Source organism: Cyprinodon tularosa, unplaced genomic scaffold, assembly GCF_016077235.1.
Source record: "Cyprinodon tularosa strain WSP-4 unplaced genomic scaffold, ASM1607723v1 ctg66, whole genome shotgun sequence".
Taxonomy (NCBI): Eukaryota; Metazoa; Chordata; class Actinopteri; order Cyprinodontiformes; family Cyprinodontidae; genus Cyprinodon; species Cyprinodon tularosa.
Genome location: NW_024039407.1, coordinates 2,838,615 through 2,865,977, shown reverse-complemented (window position 1 = coordinate 2,865,977; position 27,363 = coordinate 2,838,615). Strand labels below are relative to the sequence as shown.

The window sequence follows — 27,363 nt, the reverse complement described above, 5'->3', positions numbered from 1 at the left end:
ATCATGGAAACCAGGATCTCATTGGCTCTAACGTCCCCCAACAGCAGCATTGCATAATGATCTTTTGGTGATGATTTAAGCTCTTTCCAGCTTGATAGACCAAATTTCACATATAATACTAAAGATTATTCATTAAAACATAATAACCCACTGTCCATAAAAGTAAGGCTTTTGTTAGTTGAAGTAGAAACGTCTTAACTTAGGTGGTCTGTGTTAATAAACGTGCATTTTTAAATAAAAAGTGTAATTAACAATTTAATTAGACAGAAACATACAGTTTGAATCAAAGGTTATTAATTTGTTTGCAGCAGTTTACTCTTTAAATCTTGTTTTCCTAATATTAAAAGGACAGGGTGGAGCACATCAGTTGATATGACACTCCTTTATTTACTGAACTGACTAAACAGAAACGTTTCCTGAGAGGAGAAAAAATAAAGACTGTTACTTTCACCCCACCCTGCCTGCTGCACCTCCTCCTCCTCCTGCTCCTGCGCAGGTGTGTGTTGGAGAGGCCGGACCGTGAGCGCAGCGCCAAACCCAAACCTTTTTACGCAGCCTTCGTCCTGCAGCGTCACCTCTGCACTTCCACACCTGAGCATCAGCGGCTGCAGCGGCGCTCCTGCTGTCCTCCCGGCCTGAGATGGATTGATCTCCCCCCAGGGAGCCATGCTTCATCCCGCTGATCATTTAGGATCGCGGTACCGAGTCCTTGCAGGGAACCTTGCCGCCTTGAATGGACCAGATTTCCGCATTCCCGCAGCCGCCGTGCGCACTGCGGGCGCGGAGCTCAGATCCATGATCTCAACAGAAAAGAAAACCGGTTCCTCCAGCTCTTCTGCCCATCCTTCGCTGGTCCTTCTTGGTTGTTTTCACCGGCAGAGGCGGACAGACCTGCTGCTGACAGGGTGTCCTCGGCCGGCTTTGGTTCTCCTTTAACGCCTGCTTCATGTCCCAGGATGGAGGACTGCTGCCGCTCCTGCTGTCCCTGCCTGAACCGGCTCTGGAACCGGATCTGGCCAGACATCCGCTACCCTCCGGTTCCCAATCTGGTCATCGCCAACCCGGCGGCCCATCCGGCAGAGATCCGCACCATTTCTGGTGACATCCGCGCCCCGTCTCCCAAGAAGCGGCCGGTGCAGCTGTACGCGGCGCTCTTCGACTTCCAGGCCCGGAGCGACGACGAGCTGACGGTGAAGGAGGGGGACAAGCTGTCGGTGATCGAGAAGAGAGGAGACTACGTGCTGGCCAAGAAGCTGACCGGCTCTCCGCAGTCCGGACTCATCCCGGCCAACTACGTGGCTCTGCTGCAGGACGAGTTCGCCAAACACAAGTGAGTCCTCCCAGCACACCTGATTCCTCATTATTACACAAGGACATCAGATTATTGGTGTGTAATCTCTCCTCTCACCTGATGGATGATTCTCAGCGAGTTAAAGACTTCAGACTGAAGGTGGAGGGCATTTTCTGACTGTTGAAATAGATCCTGTGGTTCAGGAGAATCATAATCACCTGAGAGTCAATGGGAACAAAGTGACAGTGACCCAGATTTGACCTTTCTGCTCTCAGAGAGCTGTTGACACTCAAATGTCACTGAGGGAGAAAATAATCCGGGAGAAACTCAAAAGTTTGCTTTGGCTTCAGGAGGTTTGCATGAGATATGCACCGAATAACAAGGCATAGGGGCCAATTTGCCCTCCAACTGTGATAAAAAAAAGGAAAATTAACATTTTAAGCCCTAAACCTTGAAATGCATTAAAAAAAATAATTTTAATAACTAAAGACTTTTTAAAGGGTGTTATCCCCAGAATAATTTGGTTTTACCCAAATTAATGCAAGAAACTGATTTTTTTTTTTTTTAAACCAACAATAAAGCACAAAATTCTAATCTAAGAAAGCTTGTTACTATAATGCACAACTTCTCAAATGCTCTGATTAAAACAACATTATTTGTTGCCCTCGGGTCTTTTAAGTTGGGGTGTCATTAAAAACAATGTTTAAAAACACAGCCCAAAGTTCAAAAAGCCTGGAGGGTTCGTGAAATAAAAACGAGACAAAGCATATTGAGATGATCTCACATTTGAATTGTTAATGCTGTGGTTCTCAATTCTCATTCTTAGTGCTCCCTTCTGCATGTTTTAGTTATGTTCCTGCCAACATGCCTGATTTGAATTATAAAGTGACTTACTGTCCACTTGAATCAGGTGTTCTGCAGGAAAGACGCACCTAAAGCATGAAGGACAGTGAGCAACGGTGGTTTAGACTCTCCATGTTACTGGTTTTAGAAACAAAGAGCTGCAGGAAAATAGAAGACAGCTGGTCCTGCGGGGGATATATTTGCATTTTATGCTGCTCTTCGCTCCTGAGATGGCTTCAGGGTAAAACAGATTATGATCCTTTGCTTCAACAGAAGTTGATCAAATCTGGCTTTAAGTGTGAGGTCTTATTTAGTCAGACTTTGCCTTCAGGGAGACTTTCTGTCTGCAGCTTTGAACCCCCCTGGATGAGTCCATTCTGCACTACATGAACACTGATTATCTCAGCTTAGCAGCAGAAAGGCTCTGCTGAGATTATTGCTGCTGGGAGTCTTGGCCAACTTCAAGCTTGGATTTGGTGCCTGCTCTCTAAGTCATCTTCCTTTTTTAATAAAGTACCAGGCACCCAAACTGACTGCTCTCAGCAGTACAGCTGATAATGATGATAACCATGCATGTTATGGATGCCAGTAAAGTTTCTTTTGTTTGTGCAACAGCCATGTTTCATCAGAATTCAGGGATCCTCAGTGGAAACAGATTGTTCTTTTTTTAGCTGCTTTTATAAAACATTCAGACTATTTCCCTTCATTTTCTAGAACTCAGACAGCAACCTTTTCAGCATTCAGCCTCTATCATGAGCACAAAGGGCAGTGAGCGTTCGTACCAGCGCCCTACAGGTTTCCAGCTATCAGAACGTGAATTAATGGCTCTGCAGAGTATCTAATCCCTTCATTTATTACTGCAGCCTGATAAAATTATTACTCCACATTAGACTTTTTAAATACTGTCTTTCTTAATCTGAGTTAATCCAAGACTTCTTCAGACAGCAGTTATTTCTCTCCAATCGATTCATTTCCTGTTGAGACAAAAAAAAAGAAATTTTTTCCCTATCTTTTGACATTAAACGCTGAGTCTTCATGTTTTAGGCCAGGTTCTATGTCCATCTGTTAATTGAACCCATAATAAATGTATAAACCAGAGATGATTATAGTTATTGATTAAATATGAAGCAAGACATGTGATTGGAGAATGCTTTAAAAAAATACTTCCATGGGTTTGGATTTCATCTCACTCTGATGTCACGGTGTATAAAGTCAACATTTGGGCCACAAAAAAGTGGCAAATCAAATATATTTTGCATTTAGATCTGTTTGACAATAAAATAGATCTGCAACAATTTCAGACGGTGAAAAATACTACGCATTTGGTAGAAAATTAATCTCTATGTACATTTTTTTGAAAATAAAAAGGATCTCTTATTTTTTAATATATAATTTATTTAGATTCACATTTTTTTAACTGGCCACAACAACAAAACATTTTAACCTCTTAAAAGGCACAGATGAAATCAACTGCTGTTTTTTTAACCTTTGGTGGGTCTAGCCTACCGTATAAAAGCGTCGTCAAGGTGGACAGTAGCCTTATTGCGGCAGCATGAGGCTGCCAATTTTGAGTCCCACCGATGGGACGTGATTAAGATTGAATTTGTTTTATCAGAAACAATTCAAGCATGGTAACATTTATAATATTGTTTAAACAATAAATAAGAATTTTAAGTGTTACCTGAACTCTGGTACCAAAAGTCTGCTCCAAGATGGAAGATAGCAGGTTAAATCTTCGCTGTCAGCCCCTCAATCCTCCTGCTTAATGCTAATAATCTTAAACCACCCTGCAGCTGGATGTTAAAAACGTTGACACTTTGAACATAAACTGTTAAGAAGTAAATTGTGCATCAAATGTTTTAACCTAAAGAGGTCAGTGGAAGAGTTGTCCTCGCAGTCAGACGAAAAAAAAAAAACTTGGGAATGCAGAGTGGGAGATTAATCAAAGTGAAGATGTTGGGATGTTTCTAGACTCTCAAGAAAAAAAAAATGTATTTGCTTCTCAAGTGTACAATATCGATAAAAATAAAAGTTTTGGTACAGTAACCAATCAACCATTGGTTAGAAATTGAGGCGATCAAAACAATTAGTCCAAAAACAAATCAGGAAATGTTTATATTCAATTGAGATGATTAAATTAGGAAGCTTTTAATATTGATCTGCTGATTTTTCTGTTCTTTTAAATCGGTTTTATCCCATGATCATCCTACAGCAGCATCTTCCTGTGAAGCTGGACTGCAGCTGAAAGTAGCTGAGAGCATACATGCTTCCAGCGCCCTGCAGCTGTGGCTCCTCCATTATTTATCCCGCCTGCATGCAGTCATCATGTTTCAGCAAAACTCTTTAAGGTCAACTCCTGTTCACACTGCAAACCCAACACACAATCCTGGGATAGCAAACACAACTGTTCCCACTGTGGAAAAAACAACAGGGGATGTTTGTGTCAGACACTGAAACAACAGGAGCTTATAAGAAAATCTCACATTTTTATACATATTTCTGAAATAAGATTCAAATATTCAGCAAAACCTTTTCATGAAAAGGATTTTCAGTGAAAATAAACGGAATCATAGGTATTTTAGCATTTAACGTACTTTTTTATAGATTTTTTTATATACACGTGTATTTTTTGTGCATTAGACTAATTTACAGCTGATTTTACATCCTAAATGAGGCCATAGTCTCCTGGCTTTGTCTCCTCTATAGCTCCTGCTAACAGGGCAGATGAGGCGGCCTTCAGAATAGAACAACACAGGAAGGCTGAGACTGACAATGATGATGATAGTCAAGGGAGATAGATTATGGTTGGTAATCAAGGTAGAGGGTTCTGCTGCAGAGAGAGATGTGCTCCGGTCTTCCCTCTACCACCATGCTGCAGGACAAAGGGTCTTAACCCTGTAATGCCAAATGTATCATATTTGATACATACAGTTTCTGAAATGTTTTGCGTCTGACACCTTTTGCATAATTTAATGGTAAAAACTTTGCTCAAAATCCTATTGTACACAATCAGATATACCTGATAACAGAGGGCAGAAGATTACACAAAAAATAATCTTGACTTATCGCATAGTAATAAATTATTAATATCAAAAATGTATTTCTGTTTTTTCTTTTTACATATTTTGTTAAAAGGCCAAATGAGGACTTCAAACCAAAAAAAAGTAATTTTCTGTTTTGTTTTATTCTTGGATCGGGCTTTAAAGGGTTAACTGACCTGGTACTGTGGAAATCAGTGACATCCTGTATGTTCAGATCATAGCTGTCATGAAAACTGTCCACAAACAAGCAGTTTCCTTCATGTTGAGGTGGAGTTCTGGGGACCAAAGCTGGGATCCGGATGGACATAAATCCTTCAACAAGGAAAATCACAAATACATAAAATACCTTTTGGTTCTAATCTGATGATTAAACACACAAAAGATCACAGAAAACAAATAGGTCTGGTTTGGTGATCCATAGCAAACTGGTTCCAAAACCAGAATTTAGGCTCAGTCTTTTAAACCTTCACCTAAAACTGACTGGATGATCTCAGAGGCCTGTCAGCAAACACAATTAAACATTTCAGACAAATAAAGAGGTGTGAGACTGTTAAAAGCTGAAAAAACTAACAGTTAAAGGTTAAACCCAATTCTAACAAACAAGAAATTAAGAATATGAAACAAGTCAAGGTTAAGTATAATATTTAACGTTTATCATAGTTGTTTTAATTCACGGCTGGTATTTTAGAGATTGTGTTTCTCATATTCTCAGCATTTTATCTAAGATCTGCGATTCTGGGCTGATGGCATGTTGTTGGTTTCTGTGAAACCCGAGCGTTTCAGAGAGCAGACCCACCCACCCGGATAACTCAGGGTAAATAAAGAGCAGCTTCTGAAATCTGAGCAAACAGGCTGAACTCAGTGAAAAGGTACAACTGCTGGGTTTTATTTCTCTGACCTTCCAAGGGAAATGTTTCACACTTTATACAGAACCCAGCTAAACACAAACACCTTTTAAAAATGGTTTTGTTCCAACTGACTCAATCAACGAGGAAAAAACCTCCTCTGTCTGGTTTCAGGGTGGAGAAAGTCACGATGTGCATCTTCTAGATTATCTGCATTTATCCTTTCAGTTTCTGTTTGTCCTGTCTTCCTATGAGGAAGGAAACATTTTTACCCTCCTCATGTCTGATTTTTAAAAATTCTTATTCATAGACGTATTTTCATATGTCTCTTCATTCTCTCTCCCCTTCATCCCCTGTCCTCCCTGTCTAGGTGGTACTATGGGAACATCAACCGTGTGAAAGCTGAGAAGCTGCTTCTTGCTTCCCAAAACAAAGATGGAGCGTTCCTGGTCCGCATCAGTGAGAGTCACAGTGATGAATACACAATATCTGGTGAGTGTCTCCAGATGCCTGAGTATGCATCTATGCATTTACAAACTCGCGTTTTTAAACAGATTTACATTTCATCTCTACAAAGTTTTATTATATATAATTAATTAGTTTGCCCTCTTATCGTCCCCATTTCCCCCTGCATTAATCTGAGCCTCACTCTCTGTACTTAAAGCTTTCACTTAGAGGCTTTTATTTTGTAAACTAACATGACAAACCAAAGGACTGTTCAATAACAAGAACTAGCAGAGGACAGAAAATGAAATAAATAAACCCGCAGAGGTTAAAAGAATGAATGCTGATGGAAATGACTAGAATAATAAGAGTCAAAATTCATAAACTAAATTCAACCATTAAAAAACGGTTGAAGAGAGCTTCACTGACATGTAGTGGTATGTTTCGGACCTGCTTGAACAAAGGTTCTGTCTCCTCTAAACTGAATCCAGAGAGAGCTGTCAGACATTTGGCTGCAGCAGATCAGATGTAAGAGGGAAAAATCCTGACTAAGAAACAGAGAATGATTTTAAGATGTACATCATCCTCATAAGCAGCCTTCAGATGACTAAGGATCAATCGTTATGGCTGTTGTTGCTCATTGGAAATCCAGTTTCAATGGTTGCCATGGTCTTGATCCACTGTGCGAAGGTTCTGCTTATAAGGCTGAATTTTCTTTAAGACTAAATAAGTCTCTGGGGAGAGACAAAACATTTAAAGAAAGAGGAAACGTCCTGGACGACTGACTCAACTTTTTGTTGTTGTTTTTTTTACCTGGATGCATCAGGGTGTTAATTTTACAGTCATCAGCATAAAAAGGAATCTGAATCTTTCTGACCTTTTCCTGTTGAATTAAAGATGGAATTTTAGTTCATACATTTTAGATATTTTCTTTACTTTCGATGTGAATAACCTTCTGCAAACAAGGTGCAGGGGGTTTAAAATATCTGCCAAGTTACCTTCTCTCATATTCTCCATAATGGATCACCATTATCCAGCTTTTTATTTTCCCATCATAGAGTTTATTTACATGCTATCATTGTCCACCTAGAGTCGTGTAAAATCATTAGGCACCAGAAGTGCAATGCCAATGTGGCAAGATATGCAAGAACACCAGAGGGCTAAAGATCCATCAAGCCAAGACCAAGTGTGGAAAGGAGGCAATTTTGTTGCAGCGCAGGGTGGAGACACCTCGTCAGACGCAGGAGAACCCCAGTCAGGAGGCACCCCACAGCACTGGAGATCTCTTGGCAACAGCTTTGCCTTTGAACCACACAGTGGTCAACTCTGATGCCTCCCAGCAACCTCAACCTGCAAAGGACAGAATAAAATGGCCGAAAATGAACAGCAACAAGGAGTGGCAGCAGCTGGATGAGGACCTCTGTAAGATTCTTGAAACTGCTCTGGTAGGTGCAGCAGAACAGAAGATGGCAACGATGACAGCAATCATCTATAATGTGGCCAAGGAGCGGTTTGGTGTCGAGGATAGGAAGACCAGTACTCCCAATGTCCGGCAACCAAATCGGAGGGAAAAGGAGATGCAGAGCTTGCGGAGAGAGATAAAGGCACTATCCAGGCAGTTCAAGAATGCCACCGAAGGGGAAAAAGAGGGAATTAGAGACCTAACATCAGGGCTTCGTGAGCAGCTTCGCAGGCTAAGAAGGGCAGAGCAGACACGGAAGCAGAGAAAGAAGAAGGGGGCAAAGAGGGCACAGTTCATCAAAGACCCTTATAGGTTCACTAAAACCTTATTAGGAGAGGCAAGATCAGGATCACTCAGCAGCTCTAAGGAGGAGGTTGAAGAGGCTCTGAGGTTGACTCACTGTGACCCACAGAGGTATGAACTTCTTAGCAGCCACCCAAAGATCATCAAGGTGCCACTCCCCTCAGAACCTTTGGTGACCAGAGAACCGACCTGGAAGGAAGTGGAGGAGGTGGTGAAAAAGGCAAGGACAGCATCAGCCCCTGGACCAAGCGGAGTGCCTTACAAAGTGTACAAGAAGTGTCCACTTCTGCTACGTAGACTTTGGAAGCTCTTCCGGACAATCTGGGCAAAGGGCAGCATACCAACTACCTGGAGAGTGTCAGAGGGCTGCTTTGTGCCAAAGGAGAAGGACTCTTCTGAGATCGGCCAGTTCCGCGCCATCTCTCTGCTGAGTGTAGAAGCCAAGATCTTTTTCTCAGTCTTGGCGAGAAGAATAACTAACTACATGACAACTAATGGATACATTAACACCTCGATCCAGAAGGGGGGGATTCCAGGGTTCTCTGGATGCCTGGAACACACCACCATCCTCAGCCATCTGATCCAGGAGGCCAGGGGGAGCAAGGGCAACCTAACAGTTGTCTGGCTGGACCTCGCAAATGCATATGGGTCCATGCCCCATTCTCTCATCAACAAGGCTATGGAGCAGTACCACATCCCCGTCAAGATCAGGCAGATGATTAACAGCTACCTGGGGTCATTCAAGCTGCGGTTCCAGACTGCCAAGTTTACCACCACATGGCAGCTACTGGAGAAAGGCATTGTAACAGGATGCACAGTATCCCCCATTTTGTTCATCATGGGGATGAACCTTCTGATTACAGCAGCAGCAGCAGAGGCCAAGGGACCAGTCACAGCAGCAGGAAGCAGACAACCCCCACTGAGAGGATTCATGGATGACCTCACCATAACAACCACAACGCATGTGCAGGCAAGGTGGATCCTAAAGACTCTCGGGGCTTTAGCATCGTGGGCAAGAATGGCTTTTAAGCCCAGGAAGTCACGGAGCATGGTGATAAGGCGGGGGAGACTAACAGAGGCTTTCGAACTGCATGTCCAAGGAGAGCAGATCCCTACAATCAGGGAGAACCCCATTAAATGCCTGGGGAAGTGGTACGATGACACCCTCAGTGACAGAAACAACATCTCTGACACTGCAAATCAGGCGGACGAGTGGCTAAGGAGGATTGACAAGTCAGGCCTACCCGGCAAATTCAAGTCCTGGATATACCAGCATGGGCTCCTTCCAAGACTTATGTGGCTGTTGACAGTCTATCAAATCCCAGTGACTGCAGTGGAGGGAGTGGAGAGGAGAGTGAATAAACATCTCAGGCGATGGCTAGGTATCCCTCCCAGCTTCACTGCAGTTGGGCTCTACATTAGATCAGGACAGCTCCAACTTCCATTTTCCTCTGTGGTGGAGGAGTTCAAAGTGGCCAAGTGCAAGGTCGCAATGATGCTCAGAGACTCAAAGGATGAGCAAGTAAGCAATGCAGGAGTCACAACACGAACAGGCCGTAAGTGGGCAGCCGACACTGCAGTCAGACAAGCTGAGAGCTCCCTGGAGTTGAGAGACATCATCGGTAGTGTCTGCATTGGTCGACAAGGACTGGGAACATCTCACTTCACACGGTGGAGGAAGGCAAGCGTCCAGCAGAAGCGGGAGATGGTACAAGTGGAAGTTCGTCACCAGGAGGAGGAGAAAAGGAGGGCTAAGGCTGTGGAGCTGGCGACCCAGGGAACATGGACCAGATGGGACCTCCCAAACAGAAGGGTCACATGGACTGAGCTCTGGAGGCTGGAACCTTTCCGTGTTAGCTTCCTCCTGAGATCCGTGTATGACACGCTTCCATCACCAGCGAACTTAGCCAGGTGGGGCTTGAGGGAGGACCCGCTCTGCAAGTTGTGCAGAAAGAAGGGGACACTGGCCCACATTTTAGCAGGGTGCCAAATCGCTCTGGCCCAGGGGAGATATAGGTGGCGGCATGACCAAGTGCTTCGAGTGATGGCTGACATTTTCGAGCAGGCTAGGAGAAGACCACAGCCAATTAAGCTGCAAATACCATCAATGCAATTCATCAGGGCAGGAGAAAAGCCACTCTCTAATAAAAGAGCCAGAACCAACATCCTCCAGGGGGCACAGGGGTGGGAGATGAAAGTCGACCTGGGGAAGAAGCTCACTTTCCCACCCATCGTCCAGACCACCTTGAGGCCTGACATTGTCATCTGGTCAGAGCAAGCCAAAAAGATCATCCTGGTGGAACTGACTGTGCCTTGGGAGGAAGGCTGTGAGGAGGCCCATGAGAGGAAGAACCTAAAATACCAAGACCTCATCATGGACTGCAAAGACAAAGGCTGGCAAGCATGGCTGTTTCCAGTGGAGGTCGGATGCAGAGGATTCCCAGCACAGTCAATGTGGTCTGTGCTCACTGCACTTGGAATATCTGGCAAGGAGAGGAAGACAGCTGTGCGCAGGATTGGGGAGGCAGCAGAGAGAGCCTCATGCTGGTTGTGGTTTAAGAGGGAGGAGGGGGGCTGGAGGCCTGGAGATGATGGGCAGTGACCTGGCCACCACTGCTGACCCGCCAGCTGGAGGGTGTAGCGGTTAAGGGTCGAAACACCCTGCGAAGGTTGGGCACCGTCTGATGACATCAACTCCAGGCCAAAAACCACCCACAGTCACATTAGGGAGTGACTGTATGTTAGCATCACATGATGTATTCAATAAGAGCAACCTATTAAATATTTTGTTCATTTAAACAGAGGAGAATACTCTCTAACTGAGGAAAGTATTAGGGTCTGTTGCATATTCAGCTTGTTTTAAGTCACCACAGTGAGATCAACATCTTGGCTTTACTATGTCCTAAAGTTTCCATTTATATTCTTTGTTAGTCTTTGGTGGCTTTACTCAAATATTCTGGATTGTTTTCATGTTCCAGATCTAAGTTTTATAAAGATGGTCTAAGATTTTCCTCAAGCAACCCATGGTAAAGAGTAGAATTTGATGGTGAGCTGGTCATGTCCTCCGACATCCCCAAATCATGATTCTTTATCTTTATGCTCAGTGGGATGTATGAGATCCTTCTCCACGAAAGCTGCATTTGATTCGATCAAACATTTCCACTGTTTTGGTATCTGAATTATTTATCTTTAGACGACCCCACCCAGGACACAGACCTTTTGTCCACCTCTTGTAGTCTAAGTGGCTGATTTGAAATTACTTTAAAATGTTTTACTAGACTCAAATGTCTCCTTTCCGAGGTTCTTTTAAGGGGTGCACCGATTGCAGGTTTCTGACCAATCACCAATTCCTGATCTTTAAAAAAAAACCCTGACATGCCGATACCGATTTAGATCAATACAGGTTTTTTTTTTTTTTTTATAACTGCCACTTTCAGTTGTTATAAGATCACAAAACACTTAAAATATTTCAATCTTATCTTCCTGAAAGGCATTAATCAGTTGGTGCACCCTCAGTTATTTTAATCTTATTTAATCTCACAATAGTGTTTATTCTCACTTCAACAACCAGGAGCAACCATGTTAAACAATTGAAAGGGTTTTTAAGTAGATTAATGATGATTTGAAGTTGAAATATTAAGGATTAAAAATCCTTAATTTATATCTTACCAGAAATTGTGTTTTAATTCATATTACAAAATACTTTTTTGTTATATTTTCTTCCGTTTTTGTTGTATTTACTGAATATTTCAGTATTTCCTAACTGTCTAAATACATTAGGAAAAAGAAGTCTCTTATAAGCTGTCCACAGTTTTTCTCATGATTGTTTTTTCCACAATTTTAATGTGGTCTAATGCTACGTTCACAGCGGACGCAGCAAGAGCAGCAAAATCGCGTCTGCTGCTTCATTTTTGCTGCTTGTACCAGTTAGTTCTGACGCGCGGCTGAAGCAGCTTTGCTGCTCTGGCTGCGCGGTGCAAAACTGTGTCTGACGCGCGTTGGGCGGAGCTTCACTATCCTTTCTCTGCCTTGCAGCTATATTTGCTGTGATCAGTGGGAATAAAGTAGTTTTGATACGTTTTAAAGTGAGAAAATCCCCCTGAAAACTTAATCATTGCTGTCAGTTCATCCAGATTATCATCCCGCCTTCCAATATTATTTCTGTTGGAGCCGCTCAGACCCCCACATACCAGAGATGCGCTGTCAGTAGGATCCCATTCAACAGCAGCCTGTGGCTGGGTTGCCTCCTCGCGGTTCACCGCGGCGGCTGGTAGGTGTTTTTCATCTAAATAATCCAAATTGTAGGCACCAGGATAATAAAAGCGAACATATTCTGCCGGCAGATTTCTGCATTTTAACTTAATTTATGCATCAATAAACTGTTTCAGAGGAGTGATCACAGCGCTCTGTGTCATCAGCGATGTATCTGTCTCACGGCCAGCTCCCAGATCAGCTTCTCTGATTGGTTGAGGCGGCGCGTCCAGCAGCAAAAGTTCATTTTTCAGCCATTGACTTTGCATGTAAACTCGCTTCTTCTGCCGCGCCTGCTGCGTCCGGTGTGAACGTAGCATAAAGGGGGTCTGTTGAAGTTTAGATGAAACTTTTTTTCTTTTTCTGACCCCATGTTTTAGCACCAGTCTCCAATGAACACATTTAGAGACACAATGATATGAACATGTCTGATTAGGCCTCTATAAATACAACCGCACTAATTGTTATCAATGTTTTGCAGCCCGAAGTGAGGGGAAAATATTCCACTTCAGGATCCAGCGCTCTGTGATCGGAGCTTATTTTATCTCAGATAAGATCTCTTTCGCCACCCTGGGTGAGCTGATCTCTCACTACCAGAAGAACCCACGCAGCCTGGGAGTGAACTTGATAGAGCCATGTGCCCAGCAGGTAAGACCCTCTGATATTTACACCAAACTGTCAACCTTCATTCTGCTCATAGGAAAGACCTGGATTAGTCTGAGGATAATAAATGTGTCATTATTACTACTTATTCTGTTTTATTTTAGGGGTTTATCTTACCTCTAAGTTATTTAATTAAATTATCGTATATATTGTATTTATTTTCTTATTTTCTTAAAACTGTTTTATTATACTTACAGAGATTTTTATTCCCTTTATCTAATTTAATGAAAACTGATCCTTCTTGTATTTTTTGTTTACATTTTGTTGTTGTTTTTAAAATTTCATTTCAGTAGGTTTTTTTTAGTAAAATTTATAAGTTTCTTGTGTTTTTTATCTTTTTTTTTTTTTTAAGTTGACATATTAAATCAGTTTTCAGGTATTTCACTTTACTTTCTCTCCAAACTGCTTAGTGCACTTAAAATGATCTCTAAATGCAGCATATTTGGACAAAATTCACAAGAAAAATTAGATTTAAATTAGAAGAAATAAACCCAGTTACAGGCAAGGTTTGGGCTCAATGGCTTTTTTTGATTGTAATGAATAACTCTTATTTTTATGCAAATCATTTTTGTTAAGAAGCTGTTTTGAAGTGTTTTCTCTGCATTTAATGTCAGATTAAGACCCACTCTTGCAGATCAAAGTCATATCTGATAAAAATATGTATTTTTTTTTATATTTCTGATGTAGATGTTCCCCTTTTTATATATTTAGTTATGACACACAACCGTGATGCGCTCTTAACACCTTGAATTGAACAAATATAATTCACATTAATATATTAATAATCTTCAAACAATCCACAACCCCATTCAGATTATTCATGCATGCAAATAGCTGAAAGGGCTAAAAAAACAAAGGTTGCATTTCATGATAATAATGCATGGCAGTCAGAGACGCTCAGCGTTCTTGAGGATCTGCATCAGCAAACAAAATTAGCTGCGTCTTACAATCAGAACATCTGTGCAAACATCTGTAAAACACCAGGTCCATCCGTTTAGAAACCTGATGGAATCTGGGTTGAGGAAACAGGAGAGAAACCATTATTTAGACAAATAAGACTCTCCTTCCTTTCATAAGATCATTAGACGGTCAGAACAAACTGTTGTTTCGGGGTTTGTGTTGCTCGAGTACTGAGCTGATTGTGCCTTAGAATAGCAGGAATAAGAAAGTCTGTTTGATATGATTTCTGTTGCTATTTTGGGGTTTAAATGTAGTCGGACCTCTTCTGTACTCCATGTAGCCCCACAGGATATTTTCATATCATTTAGTCTTCCGATTCAGGCTCTTAATTTGTTTTCCCTCTTCTTCTACTTCAATGCCTTCAGAATACAAACAAATCTCTCCAGGATCCAGATAAACTCTGCAGTAATAACCACGCCAGATTACAGCTTCAGGGTCACTTTCATGGTTATAGAATAGAATAAAATAGAATAGAATAGAAGTTTATTGATCTCTCAATGGTGAGATTCACTGGTGGCATCAGCTCTTATAAACAAACAGAAGGTTCACAAAGGAGGAGAAAGTGCATGAAATGTATACAGGGCATCCAGATATATACAGTGGATGATAAAAAATAAGGAAGGAGAGACTTAAAGTGATTTATATATACAGTATCTTTTGTATATTAAAGTGGTGGCAGGTAAAGTGCATTTTTTTTAGATAAATAGTATAAGTTATTGCAGTGTTATTACTCCAGCTTGTAGTGCAGTGGCATTGTAATGTCTGATGGCAGCAGGGGATGAATAAGCTGTAGTAGCACTCGTTTTTACACATGGGGTGTATAAGTCTGTAACTAAAGAGCTGCTGAGCTCCTCTACAGTTATGCTCTCCACAAGCCAGACTGTGGCAGAGTTAAAATCATTTTAAAGGCTTGGTGTGAACACAGAATCAATCTGGAAAGGCTGAAACACTTTTTTTTAAAGGGTTTCTTGGAAAAGAAAGCAGCATCCAGGACCATTGTTTGCAATAATCCATCTGATTAGACGAAAAGTCCACAGAGAAAAACATAAGGCTGTGTGTCCTCAACTTCAGTGAATCATACAAAATGAAAGAAAATATCATATTGGAATAAGCTAGGTTAAACTATCATGAATATCTTGGTTAGGCTTACATGCATCAATAAATAGGGGAAAACATGCAGAGCAGTTTGAGCATAAATGTTAAGACGTCGTCATTACGCAGCTATTTCTGCTCTGCAGCTATTTTAAACTCCCAGCAAGCTGCTTTCTGTGTTCATGGCTCATCAGTTCGGACCCAGCGGGAACCGGCTGCACAGAACCAGGCAGCTTTCCCCAATATCTGCTGGCTTTTTTTCTAAGCAGAATGGAAAGCATGATTACTTACCCATCATCTGCTCAGAAATCAGACTTTGAGGCAAACAAATTTAAAAGATAAATAAAAATAAAAATGTCGTTCATCGAAGAACAATCGGTGATTCCTCCCTCTTCTCTCTTCCCTTCCAGCGGAAGCGGAAGCTGTGAGTCTGAGGCCGTGGACACTGAAGCTGAAACCCCCTAATGCACGCACGTAAACGCATTATATGCAAATATGATCCTTCATACAGAGACTCTTTGCACAAACAGGGTACTCTCCAAACTGGAAAATACTTTTAAAAAATTTTATTCAAGATGAGATGAGCTTGATCTGAAGGGACTTTCAGCCTCGGCTCTCTTCATTCTTTGCTCCATTCTTTGTTGCATGTCAGCTGCATGTGCTGAGCTGGTTTGACCACTTTTAAAAGAGCACAGCTGAGGAATGTTGACACACGGTACATACAGGGAATACCATCAGCACCTGCATCGCTCCTGTTTGCTTGAGTTAAAACAGGCCTAAGGAAACATTTCCAAACCATCAGTAATTCAGTTCTTTACTGCAGCGCAAACACTGACATCAGATCACACTGAACTTCTCTTAGTTTAGGTCTGTTAGGGTTTCTAATGTCTGTCACAGCCTTCTGTTCCACAACAATAAAAACAACATTTCCAACAAAGGCCGTGGGTGGCAACAAGCGGTTTTTGGCTTTGCACGCACTTCTGACATAACTTATTTATTGTAAAGGAGAGACAAAATAATTACTAAAAGTGTCTTGCAACTTAGTCGTAACCAAAAATAAGAAAACAAAAAATAATGTTTAAATTTAACGTTTGAAGCTCTGAAAAAGTGGCAAATATTTTTTTTACAAAGCCTCCACCACCTGGTGTGTTCTTAATTACTCTAATTAATGAGAGGGTCTAACAATTAACAATGTAATCTAAATAATTTGAAATATAAAAAATGAATTACAAATGTTGGTCCTAAATTAAATGAAATATATTCTAACTACCCAAAGACGAAAACAACAAATTGACAAAAACAAAAATGACAAAAAAATTAGCATAAATGGCCACAACAATATAATTTCTTTGCCACATGCCAGAATAATAAGAGGAAAATCTTTTCAGATAATTATTTTAAAATCTTTTTCTTTAAAGCCAGAAACTTCCAAGATTTAGGATATATGACATCTAGTACTTGGAAATGTTTCTCACTATCCTAACTGACTTAAACTGAGAACATTCAGTCCGATTTAATGTCAAGCATTAAAGAACATAAAAAAATCATGTTATTTCTTTTTATTAGTGTGCATTTTTCTACAATCTACTGTACATCCAGCACCTGATTATAATCTGAGTTTTTTTTTCTTGTTTTCTTTTGTCCATAAGAAATATCCACCTTAAAAAAAATTTTTTTATTTCAATATTTTTTCTGTTTCATTTCAAAACATTTATTTATTTAAAAGTAGAATGATTTGTTTGAAATCTCTGCTTCTCAGTATGATTTCTTTGGTGTGATATTTTTTTGATGCATGTTGTTTAAGACTGAATACTGACGCTACCTAAACAAATGTTCTTTAATAATTTTCACTCCATTTAATTATTTATTTGATCTAAAAGTGCAAAATTCCAGTTTTTTCACTTCATTTCTCATTAATTACATTTTTCTCACTTTTCTTTTTGTCATATTTCTTTCAAGTAATATTTTTGTATTTCTCACAGACAAAATCTTATTAAATACTAATAGCAGTTTTCAAATGAGGATTTTTATCTATGGGGCGGAAGATAAGAAAAGGAGAAATACAAGAAATCTGCGGGGAAGTCAAACATTTTAAAACACTAAACGTATCGTACATTCTTAGTTCTTTGTTTTACAACACCATCAGCAATCAAATGAATTTTTTTTTTTTTTTTACTTTTTTAATAAACTATTCTTTAGATGTGGAGGACTGATCAGGTCACTGAACTGGGTTGAATGAATTTAATGTAGCAAACATGGTTTAAAGATTAGAGGGGAAGTAAAGATCTGTCTTAACCTTTTTAAGTTGCTTTTATTTCTTACCTTTTGAAAGTAGTTATCTACTTATTAATTATAAAGCACTTTTTAGGCCCCACCTGTCCTGGTCTTTGTTATGTAATATAATTTTTTTTAGTGGAGTGTTATCCTCCTCCCACGCTGGGCTCCCGTTGTGCTTGTTGTGTTTATTGGCCTGCTAACATGCAGACAAACAGTCTGTTGCCCTTAAATCAGTTTAGCAGCTGAACGCTCACACAACAAGTTCAAAATATCAAATGAGTTTATAGTTTTACCGGCTGAGAGTTCAGTTTTTTCCTCATATGAGGCTGGAGTTCAGGATCTGAGCCGTTTTTAGCCGTGAACGTTTGTCTTCAATCAGAAATTCTTACATTAGCACATTGGTTCTCATCCCATTTCTGGCTTTACTGACAGATTTCTTTGTTAATTTGTCTTTGGTTTAAATGTTTGATGATTCTATTGACATCTGTTGAAACTTATCGCTGAAGTAATCTGAAATAATCATAAAGTTTCAAATAATTGTCCTTAATTTCAATCCAAATATTGTTTTCAGTTTTGATTTTTACTGTTTTATATTTAAAATCAGTAACCTGTGTCTTTACTATTTATAATCAAACATATATATTTATTGATCTATGTTTGAAGCATTTGTTTAAAAAATTTTTTTGCTATATCATTTTTTTTATCACAATAAATGTTTCCTTTTGTTTTGACATTGTGCTCCTCATTTACTTTAACCTACTTTACCATTTTGTTACCAATATGTTAATGAACACAATGGTTAAATGTTGGGAAATCTAATTAAGTGATTATATATAAAAAGTTATTGCATTCAATTGTGTCAAACAATTATTGCAAAAAGAAATTATTAGTCAGTCTAGGTGTTCCCAGAGATTTTTTAAAAACATACCCGCATAAAGCCTGAGTGTTGATTCTGTAATCAATTAAAGGAGGGAGAATTACTGTTGTGTTTTTTGTAAAAAGAAAAAAAAAGAAAAGAAATAAAGAATCTAAAGAGAAGGAATGAAATGTTCCTTTTAACTATAGATGTCCCATCTGAAATAGTTTTCGGAATTCGGTCCGATATCGGCTCTATATTATCAAATAAATATCAGAATATATACGCCTGCCTTTAGAATCTCAGCTATCAGAAAGCTCATAAAAACACTTTCCTTTAATCTACTATTTTTTAAGTTTCTGTGACTTTTTGGCGAATAAGAAACAGATCTCTTCTTCTCATATCTAACTATTGTCTGTTCCAAAAATATCAAACCTTTTCTATCATTCCTCACTCTAAAATGTGAAAGATAAATGCTGATATAGAATTACGTTATTTTGGTATAAATAAATTGTTAAAGCGGCAATATCAGTATTGAATCAGAAACCCAAAAGTTAGATTTGGACACCCCTACTTTTAACTAATAAATGAAGTTTTAATCCTCTTTAGAGCTTCATACCTCAGCCATACTTTCCTGCAGAAACATGTTTTTTAGTGATTCTTTCCTCCATTTTACATTTCGACCTTGAAAAGAAACGACATTAGCTTTCCGTATCCACAACATAAACCATTACAGAGGCATAAACATTTACAGGTTTCTGTCCGTTTGAGCGGCGCATATGAACCTTTGCTTTGTAGAAAATTGTATATCTAAGGAAAAGACTGGAAGGGCAAACACAAACTGTAGTTCAATAGAAATAAGGATCATATGAACCTTCTATTCAAAATGGGGGTCTGAACGTGTCATCAGTTGGAGAATTACAAATATAGGTTCATGTTAGCTACAATAAAAATTTTGTAAAATAGTTCAACCCTTTATGTGAAAATTAAAAGAAAATAACAAACCTAATTTTCTCCATTACCCATTTGTGTTAATATAGCTTTACAGAAGAGATGAACCAACTTAGTAATAAACATATAAGGAAACGTAAGAATGTGAAACAAGTATCTTCTATCAGTGAAAAACAGTGAATGGCACTAAATCTCCATTTCCTTGTCATCAGGGTTCAAAGACTTTGCTGTTTATCTTTACAGTTTCTGTGACCTTAACTTTGTCTGAAGCGTGAAGGAAAAACAAAAAGTCCCTGTTTATTTCGGAGAATTATTTTAAAATCTTTTTCTTTAAAGCCAGAAACTTCCAAGATTTAGGATATATGACATCTAGTACTTGGAAATGTTTCTCACTATCCTAACTGACTTAAACTGAGAACATTCAGTCCGATTTAATGTCAAGCATTAAAGAACATAAAAAAATCATGTTATTTCTTTTTATTAGTGTGCATTTTTCTACAATCTACTGTACATCCAGCACCTGATTATAATCTGAGTTTTTTTTCTTGTTTTCTTTTGTCCATAAGAAATATCCACCTTAAAAAAAATTTTTTTATTTCAATATTTTTTCTGTTTCATTTCAAAACATTTATTTATTTAAAAGTAGAATGATTTGTTTGAAATCTCTGCTTCTCAGTATGATTTCTTTGGTGTGATATTTTTTTGATGCATGTTGTTTAAGACTGAATACTGACGCTACCTAAACAAATGTTCTTTAATAATTTTCACTCCATTTAATTATTTATTTGATCTAAAAGTGCAAAATTCCAGTTTTTTCACTTCATTTCTCATTAATTACATTTTTCTCACTTTTCTTTTTGTCATATTTCTTTCAAGTAATATTTTTGTATTTCTCACAGACAAAATCTTATTAAATACTAATAGCAGTTTTCAAATGAGGATTTTTATCTATGGGGCGGAAGATAAGAAAAGGAGAAATACAAGAAATCTGCGGGGAAGTCAAACATTTTAAAACACTAAACGTATCGTACATTCTTAGTTCTTTGTTTTACAACACCATCAGCAATCAAATGAATTTTTTTTTTTTTTTTACTTTTTTAATAAACTATTCTTTAGATGTGGAGGACTGATCAGGTCACTGAACTGGGTTGAATGAATTTAATGTAGCAAACATGGTTTAAAGATTAGAGGGGAAGTAAAGATCTGTCTTAACCTTTTTAAGTTGCTTTTATTTCTTACCTTTTGAAAGTAGTTATCTACTTATTAATTATAAAGCACTTTTTAGGCCCCACCTGTCCTGGTCTTTGTTATGTAATATAATTTTTTTTAGTGGAGTGTTATCCTCCTCCCACGCTGGGCTCCCGTTGTGCTTGTTGTGTTTATTGGCCTGCTAACATGCAGACAAACAGTCTGTTGCCCTTAAATCAGTTTAGCAGCTGAACGCTCACACAACAAGTTCAAAATATCAAATGAGTTTATAGTTTTACCGGCTGAGAGTTCAGTTTTTTCCTCATATGAGGCTGGAGTTCAGGATCTGAGCCGTTTTTAGCCGTGAACGTTTGTCTTCAATCAGAAATTCTTACATTAGCACATTGGTTCTCATCCCATTTCTGGCTTTACTGACAGATTTCTTTGTTAATTTGTCTTTGGTTTAAATGTTTGATGATTCTATTGACATCTGTTGAAACTTATCGCTGAAGTAATCTGAAATAATCATAAAGTTTCAAATAATTGTCCTTAATTTCAATCCAAATATTGTTTTCAGTTTTGATTTTTACTGTTTTATATTTAAAATCAGTAACCTGTGTCTTTACTATTTATAATCAAACATATATATTTATTGATCTATGTTTGAAGCATTTGTTTAAAACATTTTTTTGCTATATCATTTTTTTTTATCACAATAAATGTTTCCTTTTGTTTTGACATTGTGCTCCTCATTTACTTTAACCTACTTTACCATTTTGTTACCAATATGTTAATGAACACAATGGTTAAATGTTGGGAAATCTAATTAAGTGATTATATATAAAAAGTTATTGCATTCAATTGTGTCAAACAATTATTGCAAAAAGAAATTATTAGTCAGTCTAGGTGTTCCCAGAGATTTTTTAAAAACATACCCGCATAAAGCCTGAGTGTTGATTCTGTAATCAATTAAAGGAGGGAGAATTACTGTTGTGTTTTTTGTAAAAAGAAAAAAAAAGAAAAGAAATAAAGAATCTAAAGAGAAGGAATGAAATGTTCCTTTTAACTATAGATGTCCCATCTGAAATACTTTTCGGAATTCGGTCCGATATCGGCTCTATATTATCAAATAAATATCAGAATATATACGCCTGCCTCTAGAATCTCAGCTATTAGAAAGCTCACAAAAACACTTTCCTTTAATCTACTATTTTTTAAGTTTCTGTGACTTTTTGGCGAATAAGAAACAGATCTCTTGTTCTCATATCTAACTATTGTCTGTCCCAAAAATATCAAACCTTTTCTATCATTCCTCACTCTAAAATGTGAAAGATTAATGCTGATATAGAATCGCGTTAATATTGGTATAAATAAATTGTACCAATATCAGTATTGAATCAGAAACCCAAAAGTTAGATTTGGACACCCCTACTTTTAACTAATAAATGGAATTTAATCCTCTTCAGAGCTCCGTACCTCAGCCATACTTTCCTGCAGAAACATGTTTTCTAGTCATTCTTTCATCCATTTTACATTTCCACCTTAAAGAATGACATCAGCTTTCCGTATCCACAACATAAACCATTACAGAGGCATAAACACTGACATGAAGGATCTTTTTCTAATGGTTAAGGCTTGCTTTGTGGAAGCTTGAATTCTTGTCTGGGTTTCTGTCCGTTTGACCGGCGCATGTGAACCTTTGCTTTGTAGAAAATTGTATATCTAGGGAAAAGACTGGAAGGGCAAACACAAACACAAAAAATATGAACCTTCTATTCAAAATGGAGGTCTGAACGTGTCATCAGTTGGAGAATTACAAATATAGGTTCATGTTAACCACAATTAAAATGTTGTAAAATAGTCGAACCCTTTATGTGAAAATTAAAAGAATACAACAAACCTAATTTTCTCCATTAAGATTTTACCCATTTGTGTTAATATAGCTTTACAGAAGAGATTAACAACATTAGTAATAAAGATACAAGGAAAAGTCGAATGTGAAACAAGTATCTTCTATCAGTGAAAAACAATGAATGGCACTAAATCTCCATTTCCTTGTCATCAGGGTTCAAAGACTTTGCTGTTTATCTCTACGTTTCTGTGACCTTGACTTTGTCTGAAGCGTGAAGGAAAAACAAAAAAGTCCCTGTATATATTTTGCAAAAAGTTATCAAAGCAATCAGGGGACACAGCAGCTTTCACGTCTGCAGAGCATGCCCTGTAGGGACGGGGTTTACAGGCTAAATGGAGGAGAAAGACAAGTTTAAAGCATTCATCATGTTAAGACCGTATCTGTCTGTGGACATCCAGAAGAGTAGCATGTTTTACTTTCAGAGTCAAAAACTACCTAAAGAGCTATTTGAGCTTAAATCAAGAATTAGTTATGTTTAAATTAAGTGTGTCTGTTACTTCTAATGAGCAGTACTAAGATTAATGATCACTAAATCCATTTTTGAACCTAGTTAAAAATTCAAACTTCCTTTTTTTAAATGAGAAGATAAGTTATCTTTTTAGTTTAGTTTAGTTCTTGGTTAGTGAATGCCCTCTAGTGGGACTGTGAGGATCAAAATTCAAATCTAGATAACAGAATGCCAATAAATCTGAGGTTAACTCTGAGCGGCCGTGCTAACCAGAATCTATTTGTTTGTCTTTGTCCAGCGGGAACTCTTCGATATGGAGCCTTGGGAGAGACCACGGGAAGAGTTCCAACTCCATAAGAAACTGGGAGAAGGTCATTTTGGTGAGGTGTGGGAAGCTATCTGGACCAAAGAAAACAAGAAAGTGGCCATAAAGATGCTGAAACAAGGTGCAGTCCTTTAAGCAGTAGAATATTTATCAATGGTGTGCAGAACACATTTGACGTTTTCCAGAAAGGTATTCACTGGTGGAAAGCCGACATTTAATAACATCTTTGGTTTTCATCCAGTTTAGTTTAAACTATGCTCTGTTCTCTGACCAATACTACCAGAGCAGAGGAATGGTCTTTTATATATTTTATTGTTTTATATTTTATGCTAAGCTCACACAGAGATAAATACATTTGAATAAAAAGTAACTAAAAAGCTAAACAATCATTAAAATAAATAAGGAAATGATTATAAAGGGGAATAAATAAAGAAGGAAATAAAACATATTTATAGATATTTATTTCCCATTGTATAAAGTGATTAGACATGGGGTGTATTTTTGTCCATTTAATTGTATTCCTATTATTATTGAGAATTTATGTATTTGTGTTTTTATGTTTTTTCTTTTCTTTTCTTTTATTTATTTATTTTTTATTTTACCTTTATTTTACCAGGAAGTCCCTTGAGATAAAATCTCTTTTTCGAGGGAGACCTCGAATTATATTTTTTTGTGTTTTATATTTTTTTTGCTAAGCTCACACAGAGATAAATACATTTGAATAAAAAGTAATTAAAAAGCTGCAAAAATCATTAAAATAGATAAGGAAATTATTACAAAAGTAAATAAATAGAGAAGCTAAATAAAACATATTTATATATATTTATTTCCCATTGTATAAAGTGATTAGACATGGGGTGTAATTTTGTCCATTTAATCTATGCCTATTATTGAGAATTTATGTATTTGCGTTTTTAGTTTTTTTTGTCAGGGTTAGTCCTCCCTAAACACATAGAAGAAGAAACATTTTCCTATGCTTTTTAATCCGACAGATCACAGCAAACTTTAAAAATTATGCATGGTAACAAATCTGAACAGATCAACTCAGAAAAGGCTTTATTCTGCTTTCTTTCTCCTGTTTTTAGAGGACACAAAGCAGGATGAGTTTGTGAAGGAGGTTCAGGCACTGAAGAGCCTCCATCACCCAAAGCTGATCCAGCTGCTAGCCATGTGCTCCAGAGGAGAGCCTGTCTACATCATAACTGAACTCATGAGCAAAGGAAGCCTTAAGTCATACCTTGCCTGTGAGTACAAGCGCTTGTTGCAACCATGCATTTGAGTACACTAATCTGTGGCATTGTATGTGCTCACCCGCAATTTTGGAGAGGTGTCTGCGGAAGGTGGGGGGTCATATCTGCTTTAACTGCAACACACATGCAGATGACCTGGTTTATGAGCATACACCAGGTTATAGAGCATTCCTTCCAGTAGCTCAATTGCTTAAATAGAAAGTGTGTTACTCCTCTGTGTTTTTCTATTTTTTGACAGAGTATAAGACCTTGTTCCTTAATCGTGCAAAAGGTGCACAGATTGGGTATCTGCAGGCCAACTGTGCACCTCCAGGTGCAGGTTTATATTGTTAAAACACTTAACAGTACAGTATTTTATGGTTTATCTTTTAACTCGTCACTAGTATGTTATTCTTATACATTTTTCTAAGGTCCACATTTGTGTGACAATTTATTCTATACGATTTTGCTGTTGTAAACACCAAAATTTCCTCATTCATTTCTATTCTATTCTAAAAGCAGTTGATTTTACCAGGTGTGTCAGTATTCAAATTAAAATCACAACAGTAAAACAATCCTGTTGTTTGGTTCATAAAAGTCATATCCCTAATTGAGACAGGCTGCTTATAATATGTGCAGGAGATAAGGTGATCACATGTCCCTTCTGCGACATTGTTTTATGATGTGCTATCTGCAGAGCAATGATCATTCCTGCCGATTGACCTAAGAAGGAAAGTTAATATCATACAAAAGCAGGGCAGAGATCCTGTGAATGAGAGACTAACTCAATCCAACTTGTTTTAACGATTTGGTTTATTTGAACGCAATCCAATTCAGATTGCGTGCTTCAGTTCAAGGGTCAGCATCTGCCTGGAAGAGTTTCGATATGTCGGTGTCTTCTGAAGTGATTGTAGAAGAGAAAGAGAAGTAAGTCAATGAATTAGGGATTTTCCTGCTTCAATATAGGAGTTGTTCTGGTCTGTCATGTGGAAAAAAATCTAAGCCTAAAATGAAAAAGCTCTTAATTTACATGTGAAATTTCCAGCCCTCATCCACAGTCACCAGATTTGGATGGAGAACAAAGGAATGGCTCATGGATATACTGTAGGTGTCTGACATGAGTTTAATCAGTAGTGATGGCTGGTCTCAGACTTTGAGAAAATAAAAGAGGAATAATGCTAAGCTTGAAGTAAAGCTGCAGCTACAAAGTTTTACACCATTTCCCCTATGAACTGTGTACAGACCTAAAAGCGAAACAGAAACGTGTTAATGGCACAATACAATAAGATAAATATTTTATGCATTTATTGTTAACATGCATTTATACAGGTGTCCCAATAGACACAAAGTCTCAGCTTCAGGGCATCATACTAGTTTTGTTATGCTGCACATGTATCCTGCTAAAAAAACACAAAAAAGCAAAATAGCAACCCATTTGGGTTTGTTTAAAAATGCTACTTTTTCCAGCATTAGCGCCTCCTGTCAAACTTCTAACTGTATCCACACTTGATTGATCATGAAACTTTGTGTTCTCAGCTAATGAAGGCCAACTTCTGAAAACAGCTCATCTCATCTACATGAGCGGTCAGATTGCAGACGGTATGGGCTACTTGGAGGACCGACACATTGTTCACAGAGACCTGGCTGCCAGAAACATTCTAGTGGGAGATGATCTGGTCTGCAAGGTGGCTGACTTTGGACTGGCTCGGATAATCAAGGTGTGAAGGGTTCAACTGTCTGAAAAAGACAGCTCTACCATAAGGCTTTAGCTCCTTAATGCTTTGCAATAATTGCTGTTACTGTGTTTATCATGTTTAGACTTAGACTTAGACATATTTTATTTGTCATTTTGTTTACACAGGTGTAAAACAAAAATAAATTTCGTTTGGAACAGCTCTCTGGACAATTTCATCTTTTTTAAAAGTGCAGCTTTGAAAAATAGTAAAAAAATAAGTAAATAGATAAATAATAAAACAGTAATATAAACATATGACTGTGAATTTACAGTTTACAGCAACTTTTTATTTTATTTTTTTGAGATGCATTTATAAGTAATTTATCAAACTTTTGAGAAATGCTTAGGTCCTAATCCTTACTGGTGGTGACTCCTTCTTGTCTACTTAGCTCTAAAGAGTTGATCAGTTATTTGATTTCTGTTTTTGTCTCCTTTGTAAGAATAACCACAACTTCTTAAAGCTGCAGATTTAGTGACGAGCTTCATGACCTCAGGTCCAAAATTTCAATGTTCTGATGTGTGAGCCACTTTTACCTTAATGAAAACAACAAATCTTCCCTGCCTTGTGGAAATAACTTTCTTTAGGAAATGTTTTTCCATTTACTCAATGTTTGTTGGGGATCAGCTGCCAATGTTGTGTAGGCTCTGCACTGGTGAGGATCCTTGAAGCTGCTGTTGGACTTCCTCAGTCTTTTTTATTGCAGCTAATCCTTTCTGCTTGAACTTACAGAAGATGCAGACAACTATTTGTTTGCACGTAATATTTTAAGCAGCACTTTCCTGCATGTCTACATCCCACTTATGTCCCTCTTTTTGTAGCAATCACTCTACTAATTAGGTTTAAATCCTGTGAATTCAGTTACACTGTCAACTACTAACGTTGAATTTGCTCATCCTTCAACCCAAAAATACAGCAAAACTGACTGCAGTGCATTTTAGAGTTAAATGCCATAACACTTCTATCACCATCCATCTCTGCAGGACAGTGTATATACGGCCAGTAGAAGCACAAAGATCCCAGTGCGGTGGACGGCTCCTGAGGCCGCACTGCACCAACGCTTCTCGGTGAAATCGGACGTCTGGTCGTTTGGTGTGCTGCTTTACGAGATGATGTCACGGGGCAAAATGCCTTATGAAGGTGGAGTAGTCATTCTCTCCCCCTTCCTTTCATTTGTATAAAAAGCATTTTATTCTTCAAAGGCAAGGCCTGAAGTTAGTACACTTGATGAAATTACACAACAATCTTA

At 38.3% G+C, this 27,363-nt stretch overlaps 1 protein-coding gene across 1 annotated transcript in view; it reads left to right on the top strand.

The window, feature by feature from the left end:
* The first annotated feature begins 510 nt into the window (after window positions 1-510).
* Window positions 511-27,363, top strand: part of zgc:194282 (tyrosine-protein kinase Srms) — a 40,576-nt gene continuing 13,723 nt past the window's right edge. The window contains exons 1-7 of the mRNA XM_038309315.1: window positions 511-1,330; window positions 6,391-6,512; window positions 12,962-13,128; window positions 23,126-23,273; window positions 24,238-24,396; window positions 25,918-26,099; window positions 27,098-27,254. Coding sequence (XP_038165243.1) covers window positions 957-1,330; window positions 6,391-6,512; window positions 12,962-13,128; window positions 23,126-23,273; window positions 24,238-24,396; window positions 25,918-26,099; window positions 27,098-27,254 — 1,309 coding nt within the window. The 5' untranslated portion in view covers window positions 511-956. The remainder of the gene's footprint in view (window positions 1,331-6,390; window positions 6,513-12,961; window positions 13,129-23,125; window positions 23,274-24,237; window positions 24,397-25,917; window positions 26,100-27,097; window positions 27,255-27,363) is intronic.